A 7,980-nucleotide genomic window follows, 5' to 3' on the forward strand; every position below is an offset into this window, starting at 1 on the left:
GCCGCCGCCGAGGACTAAGCCTGCGAAACGGCAACTCGCCGTAGTCGAACGACAGGATATCGACACAAGAATAAAGACGAGGGCAACTCAGACGACTGGTGGCGACGTTAGACTTTCAGCTGGTCTGGGGCGTGGGGGAGGCGGAGGCGAGGTCGGAGAAAAGGAACTACAATCCCAGGAGGCGTAGCGGCGGAGTCCCGGATGCTTGGTCGTGAAGCCTGATGGGACGGGTAGTTTCGCAAACGACTTAACCTAGAGGTTTGCGAGTAAGTTTCGAGGCCAGGGCTTCGGGAGCCGGAGAGAGATGGAACTGGAGCAGAGAGAGGGGTAAGAGGTTTGGGGGAAGATTATCAATCCCAAAAGACATTGCGGCTGCATAACATGTAACCGTCCGCGCTTTACCCTGGGGGCTGATGGGGATTGTAGTTCATGCAACTGCTTTGACTTAGAACTGTTTTAGGGACTGGGGTCTGTACTCGAGCATCTTCGGGGAAGAGGCGGGGGTCCAGAGGTTCGAGGCTTGGACTCCTGAGTCTCAGTGAGAAGTTGGGGCCTTGAACTTACCTGGATCCTCCGGAAGGGTCTGGGGGCCTGGACCCCTGTGTCTGAGGAAGGAGGGCCTGGGGGCCAGGCGTTCAAGGTTCCTGAGCACCCTGACCCTACAGGACCATGGCAGCCGTGGGCTTTGAAGAGTTCTCAGCGCCGCCAGGCTCGGAGCTGGCGCTGCCTCCGCTGTTCGGTGGTCACATCCTGGAGAGCGAGCTTGAGACAGAAGTGGAGTTCGTGTCTGGGGGTCTGGGAGGCTCGGGGCTCCGAGAGCGAGATGAAGAGGAAGAGGCAGCTCGGGGCCGGCGGCGGCGCCAGCGGGAACTAAATCGCAGGAAGTACCAGGCGCTAGGTCGGCGCTGCCGGGAGATCGAGCAGGTAGGTGAGTGCGGATTCCCGTTTCGGAGTCCTCTAGCCTAAATTACCTCCCCCTCCCAGTTTCTGCCTGTCCACATGCCCAGCGTTTTTTTGCCTCGCTGAATGCATCATTCATTCATTATTCATTGATTCCGTACCTGTTATGAGACAGGCACTGTGCGAGGCAGAGCTGTGTTCTCTAGGAACTTCCCTGCCCGCCCAGATCAGCTCGCTGATGCCTCCCAGGCTCCTGTCCTGCTCCCCACCCAGCACAAGTCAGAGCTCACGTTCTTCAGGTCTCCTGACATCAGTCACTTCTCTCTCCTGTCCATTTTGCTTCTTGTATCTCCCTGGATCCTTCTCCTGTCCATCCTCATGGCCTCTGCCCCAGACTCAGGTTCCCTTGGCTAAATTACTGGACTAGCTTCTTTGATGAGCAGTAGGTAGGGCAGAAATCTTCAAAGGCCACAAACGCCAGCACGTGAAATTTGGATTTCTTTTGCAGTGAGAGGGAACTAATGAAAGGTTTCAAACAAAAGGGATCAAGGCCAGATCTGTATGTTTGGAAGACTCTGAACTTGGTTGTATTCATTTGCTAGGGCTGCTGTAAGCAAGCACCACAAACCGAGTGGCTAAGTAACAGATGTGTACTGCCAACCAGAGGCTGGAAGTCCGAGGCCGGATGACCACAGGGTTGGGCCTTCTGAGGGCGCGGGGGCGGGGAATCTGCTGCGTGCCTCTCTCCCAGTTTCTGGCGGTTTGCAGGCGGTCTTTGGTGTTCTGTGTCTCTCATTTCCTTTTATAAGGATTCGTGTCATTGGATTAGGGTCCACTAATGACCTCATTTAACTCGTTCACCTCTGTGAAGACCCTATATCTGAATAAGGTCACATTCTGAGGTCCTGGGAGTTAGGACTCCAACACACCTCTTTTGGGGGACAGCATTCAATGCATCACAATGGTCTTGGGGGTTCTGGAAGGGGAATACTGGTGGTCCAGGTAGGAGAGAATGCAGCCTGAGCTGAGGCAGGAGTCAAGGAGATGGAGAGGAGGGGTGAGTTAGAGACTGAGGAAGTGATGTCTGAGCAGTCAGGCTGACAGAAGGGAAAGTGCATGCAGACTCTAGGCAGCACAGGGCTTACTCAGGACGAGAGGAGCACGATTGGACAGTGAATGTTGGCGAGGCCTGGGGGTAATGGCCTTAATGCTAGGCTGTGGGAATTGGGAGCCATGGAGGTGCGTGGAGCAGGGCTGGCTCCAGGTATTCTAGTCCTGAGCCTCCACGCACCCTGTGGCCAGCAATTCAAGTCCTCCGTCCTCCAGATGTGCCCTGCAGGAATAGGGACATCCACCAGGATGTCCATGGCAGTGCTACTTGTAACTTAGTTTTATGCATATGTGTATGTGTGTGGGTATGGATGGATGTAAAATAGATGACGTGGAGGTCATTCAGATCTAATACTATTTAAGCCAGACACTAGCTACTTTTCACCAGATGGTCTTGTCTCCAGCCCTCCATCAGCTACCCCATCCCTCCGACCACTCCGCTTTTCTCTCCTCACCCTTCTCCTCTCTGCTCCCCTTTTCATCCCGTGTCTTGACTTCTCATGTGAATCCTTCTCTCCACCCACATTAAGAGTATTTCATACCTGGCACTCTGTGTTCATGGGGTTTTTAGTGCAAAGGTGGTGCCATTAGGTGACTGCTCACCTATGGGCACTGAGTGCCAGGCCTGCTGAGGGGTTGCCCTGCCTAGACAGGACATCTCTTCCAGCCTTGCCTCTCCACCTATTGGACAGGTAGATGCGGGGCCCAAGGGGCCTCACTCAATCATTTGCTCAAAGGAGCTGGCTGGCATCTGAGCCTGTGCTCTTAGCCCACCTCCCCCAGGAAGAGCTTCTGTTAACTGTTCTAATCTTACACATGCAGACACCAAGGCTCAGAGAGATTAAGTAATTTGCCCAAGCTCACATAGCTGAGCAGCAGCAGAGTCCAGATTTGAACCCAGGCCCACTCTTGCCACTGTATTCTATTTGGTTTCGTCACATCCCTCTCCCTCCGTGTCTAGGCTAGGGCCTCGGAAACTGTGCAGTGGCTGTTCTCTGAGCCTGGAATCCTTCCTGGCCCATGACTTATTTGTCTCCTTGTCATCATTTGGGTTTTGGCTCACTCTTCTTCTCTGACGCCCTCACTAGCGCCTCCTTCCTTAGTCTCCAGCACACTAATCTGCTATCTTGGTATCTTCCAACACTATCACTATGTGAAGTCATTCGTTCTGCAAATATCTACAGAGGACCCACTCCACCAGGCTCTGCCAGAAGCTCTATGGACACAGGCACAAATCCTCATCCTTTGGCACTTGTGTTCTGGTGTGTGAGTGAGCACACTCAGTACCAGGATGGGATGTATGGTGATGGTGAAGGTCGTGAGGAAAATGGAGCTGAGGAGGGTGGATGGCAGGCGGGATTCTGGCGTGGGAGTTTCAATTTAGTGGGTGGTCTGGGGGCGACAAACAGGGTCCAGCTGGCCTGTGCTCTCCCACCCCCTGCAGGTGAATGAACGAGTCCTAAACAGGCTGCACCAGGTGCAGAGGATAACGCGGAGACTCCAGCAGGAGCGGAGGTAACCCCTTGCACGCCCGCGTGCCTCTCTCCATTTCTCCACCACCTTCCCCATCTGGGGCCAGAAGGAAGCCAGGTTGGAGAGGGTGGGGCGGTGGGTGTGGTGTGGTGGTGAGGGCCCTGAGGCCAGCAGGGAGGTGTGCTCCCTTTGAGTGGAGTGCAGCAAATGGAGCACAAGCCTTGACAAGGCTTAATTTCAATCACTGTTTCACTGTGCGACTCTCAGCAAGCAACACCACTTCTCTGAGCCTGTTTCCTGTCAACTGAGGGTAACACCAAATTCACACCAATGCCACAAGGTTGCAGAGGGGCAAAAGAGAGTGCACAGGGGGTGAGCTCGGCTCAGAGCCTCCCACCTCTGGTAACACAAAGCAGGGTGGGGAGCTCTAGGGCTGAAGGGCTGAAGGGCTCCACAGTGAGGCACTTAGTCAAATTGTAGGGACAGAAAGGAGGATGGTGGATGCTGGGGGAGGAGAGTGGGGAGCTGTTTACTAGGGAAGTTCACTTTGGAAAAATTAAGAAAGTTCAGGAGATGGTGGTGATGGTTGCACGACGACGGGAACATACTTAATTCCACTGCACTGTACATTTAAAAATGGTTAAGTCAGTAAATATTATGTATCCCTTCTCACCATTAAAAAAAAAGATTTTTTCAAAAGCAAAAAAAATGAACAAAATGAAATGTAAGACTGGCCAAGTCGCTCCTCTGCTCAAAACCGTACTGGGGTCCCATGTGACTCAGTTAATATCTTACGATAGCCAGCCAGGCCCCATATCACATGGCCCATCACACCAGCCTCATCGTCCACCAGACACACGCCCACCTCAGGGCCTTTGCACTTGCTTTTCCTTCTGCCGCCCCCACCGTCCTTTTTAAGTTCCAATCAGGTACCATCCATCCTCTTTCCAACCTGTTGTGATTTGCTGGCTCCCAGGTAGCATTCAATTGATTGGAACTTAAAAAAAAGAAACCAAAAAGCTTGTGGAAGCAAAGAGAGAAAAGGCGGCTGGAGAAGATACAAAGTCACGGCAGTGTTCTGCACAGCTCACGTGTAGTTACCAATTAAAGTGACTTGCATTTGAACCTGTACTACACGGATGTCCCACTGAGAGCTTCAGGGACCACATCCACTGGTTTGTAGTGTCACTCTCAGGCAGCCTGCCCCGTTGGGTTGTCATTTCCTGTTGACAGAACATGAAACTGAGGTGCAGAGGTGACCTTGTCTTGGCCAGAGTCCCACTGGCTGGTCAGGTCCTTGGCACCAGGTCTCTCAGACCCCAGAGCTCAGCCTTCTGGGTTGAGGACACTTTGGCTTCAGAGGGAGTCAGAACTGGGCTGTCAGGTACCCTTTCCCCAACCCCCAGAGGATATAGGTGTCCCCTGGTGGCTTCTCCCTGGGCTTAGGTTCCTCATGAGAGTGCTGGACTCCTACGGCGATGACTACCGCACCAGCCAGTTCACCATTGTACTGGAGGTGAGTGTGGGCTCCTGGGGGGCTGGGGGTGCTGAGGGAGCCGGGAGTCCAGGATGCAGCCTTTACCTGCGTCCTGTCTCCCTGCCAGGATGAGGGCAGCCAGGGCACAGATGCCCCTACCCCAGGCAATGCCGAGAACGAGCCTCCAGAGAAAGAAGGGCTATCCCCACCCAGAAGGACACCGGCACCCCTAGAACCCAGCAGCCCAGCCCCTGGCGAGGGGCCTAGTGGGCGGAAGAGGCGGCGAGCGCCCCGGGAAGGACGGAGAGGAGTCACGCTGACTCCAGAACTGGCCCCTGTGCAGGTGGGAAGCTGGCTTTGCAGGGGGCCAGGCTGGGAAAGCTGGAGAAAGGAGGTGACACAGGAAGGGTTGGAGAGGGTCAGGGTGGGGCAGGGAAGGAGGAGTTGGAAAAAGCCAGGAAGGCTTGGGTGGAAAGGAAGGAGGAAGATGCAGAGAGGTGGCTATGGGGAAAGAGGAAGGAAGGGAGAGGTTGGTGAGGCTGGGGGAAACTGGAGACTACATGGCCCTGGGAACACTGGGACCCTCCGAGGCACACCCAGGAGGCGGTCTGGCCTGAAGAGCAAGAATGTGGGACCTGAGGGCCTCGTCTAGATCCCAGGGCCACTCACAGCTTGCTCTTCTCTTCCTAGATTAAGGTCGAGGAAGACTTTGGCTTCGAAACAGATGAGGCCCTGGACTCGAGTTGGGTTTCTCGGGGGCCAGACAAACTGCTGCCCTACCCGACCCTAGCCAGTCCCCCCTTTGATTGACGCCCCCCCCCAATAAACTGACCCCATACTCGCCCTGGCCACTGTCTGCTGTTTCCACCTTTCATCACACACACACTCAAATTCAGGAGTCTGTGTTCACATTTTTATTGGGGGCCCTAGGGGTGGGGCCTCCTCCATCAGTGGAGGGGCTCACAGTTTCTTCAGCCACTCCAGGCTTGGGCCCTGGGGGTCTTGGGGGTGGCTGGGCACGTCAGGCATGTTCCCATCATCTCGGACGGGCACTGTGGGACAAAAGGGGGGCCACTGAGACCAGTGATCTCCAGGGACCCGCAAAGAGGGCCTGGTCTGTCAGTTTACATTCAAAGGGAAGTGGGACCCCAGCGGGGAGAGAAGACAGGACAGTGAGAGCCAGAGAATCAGACAGACAACCAGGGACATACAGAGATCCAGAGACTTGGGAAACCAGAGGGAGAGAGGGTGACACAGAAAGGAGACAGAGAAAGATACAACAGGTAAGGAAGAGAGGTTGGAAACCTGGAGGTCGAGAACCAGAAAGACAAAAATCCAGAAAGCAACAGAGGTGGGAATCCAGAGGGAGAGAAATCTGGAACCACAAGACAAAAAGTACAAAAATGGACAGGAAGTGAATTTTACGGCATGTGAATTATATGACACAAAAAAAGAAAAAGTCCAGCCAGCCCTGCAGAATCTCAGCTCCCTACTGAGGAAAGACCAGCCTTCTATTCCTACCTAAAATGGGGAGGTCCCTGCAGCCCCTGCCTTGGCCACTCACCTGGGTAGTTGTAGGGTGTGACCTGGTTGATCATGGTGGCGTACTTGGTGTACGGGCTTATAGAGGGCAGAATTATAGCTGTGGAGAGACAGAGGGGTGAGGCCTAGAGAAGGTGGCTATGGGAGGGGAAGGATGGGAAGGGGCTGAAGCTGAACTTTAGCAAAGGGGGGGAGTCAAGTGCATGGGGGGCAGGAGGTACAGCACCTCCAGGAGGCCCCTTGGCACTAGGATCCCCATTCCTCAAAAGGTTTTACCACTTTTTGGAGGTGGGGCTGGGAGCCAAGCACTTTCAAATAGGTGAAACCGAGAGAGCACATAGGAGGGAAGTAGGGGTGGTCATAGGCTGAGTACATCTGAGGGTAGAGGTGCTCATGGAGCACACTAGGTGGGGGGCGAGTCTTGGGAATGTTTGAGGATTCATGAAATGTTATAAACTGAGGAGGAGGGGTTATAGAAGGAACCATCTCCAAGAAACCACAGTCCATTTAGGGTGGAAGCCTGGAGTCTGGGGAGTGCGGTAGGACATATAAAGGAATGTTCTAAGCTGGCACTGATAGAAATATGAGCTACACATGTAATTTTACGTTTTCTTATAGCCGCCTTACAGTTAAAACATACAAATTAATTTAAAAACTATATTTAATCTGGTACATCCCAAACATCATTTCAGTATAGCAACAGTCTCTTCAATCCGACAGCGTGTACTTTACACGAGCGTAGCATGTGCCACTTCGATTCATTATGGACCCCTTTCTAAGTGCTTGGTGCCCACTGTGGCCCATGGCTGCTGTATGGGACAACTGTGCTCTAAGAACCTTGCCCAGTGCATGGTCTGCAGACCAGCGACATTGACAAGACCTGGGAACTTGGCCCCACCCCAGCCCTACTAAGTGCCTGCATTTTAACAAGCACTATCTCCACCCCCCCAAGTGGCCCCAGTGCACATTCAAGTATGAGTAACCCTGTTCTAGAGCAAAGGTTCAAGAGAGCAGTACAGTTAGAATCACTGGGACATTTTCACAAGGTACTGAATTCCTCAACCCCACGCCTACCGCACCCAGCTCAACTCTGTTGGAGCGTGATGGTGAAAGGGGGTAGGAATCGGACATTATTGTTATTATTGTTACTTTAGGGCTCAGGTGCTTTTAATGCACAGCCAGGGTTCAGAATCTTTTCTTGGGGGATTATGGACCTCTTCGGTGGGTGTGTATGGGGTGGGGGTGGTGAAAGGGTCATAATATTAGGGAGGGGGTAGGCAAGGGGACGTCGTGAGGGTGCTGACACACTGGTGGGGTCACAGAACGGTGAAGACAAAGAGAGGACCTTGGAGTACAAGGCGGAACGCTAGTGGGGGGCGATGGGACCTTTGGGGCGGGTGGGGGAGGTAAAGATGGGACGCCGGTTGGAGTGATGCACGTTCGCGCTCACGCACCGAGGCCCCCGATGGTGAACGACG

The 7,980-nt window shown here is 53.7% G+C and overlaps 2 protein-coding genes across 2 annotated transcripts; one reads left to right on the forward strand and one right to left on the reverse strand.

Moving 5' to 3' along the window:
• Positions 1-185: 185 nt before the first annotated feature.
• TFPT (TCF3 fusion partner) lies at positions 186-5,809 on the forward strand. The gene is made up of 6 exons (XM_006907147.3): positions 186-327; positions 666-924; positions 3,455-3,525; positions 4,930-4,999; positions 5,088-5,303; positions 5,651-5,809. The coding sequence occupies exons 1-6, from the start codon at positions 305-307 to the stop codon at positions 5,768-5,770; spliced, it is 759 nt and encodes a 252-aa protein (XP_006907209.1). The 5' UTR covers positions 186-304; the 3' UTR covers positions 5,771-5,809.
• Positions 5,810-5,851: 42 nt separating this feature from the next.
• Positions 5,852-7,975, reverse strand: NDUFA3 (NADH:ubiquinone oxidoreductase subunit A3; the record flags this gene model as incomplete). The annotated part of the gene is made up of 3 exons (XM_006907160.2): positions 5,852-6,012; positions 6,525-6,602; positions 7,957-7,975. Coding segments are annotated over 3 exons (189 nt in total), but the record flags the coding sequence as incomplete, so codon positions are not given.
• Positions 7,976-7,980: the final 5 nt, after the last annotated feature.

This window comes from Pteropus alecto, unplaced genomic scaffold (genome assembly GCF_000325575.1).
Source record: "Pteropus alecto unplaced genomic scaffold, ASM32557v1 scaffold432, whole genome shotgun sequence".
In the NCBI taxonomy this organism is placed as follows: domain Eukaryota; kingdom Metazoa; phylum Chordata; class Mammalia; order Chiroptera; family Pteropodidae; genus Pteropus; species Pteropus alecto.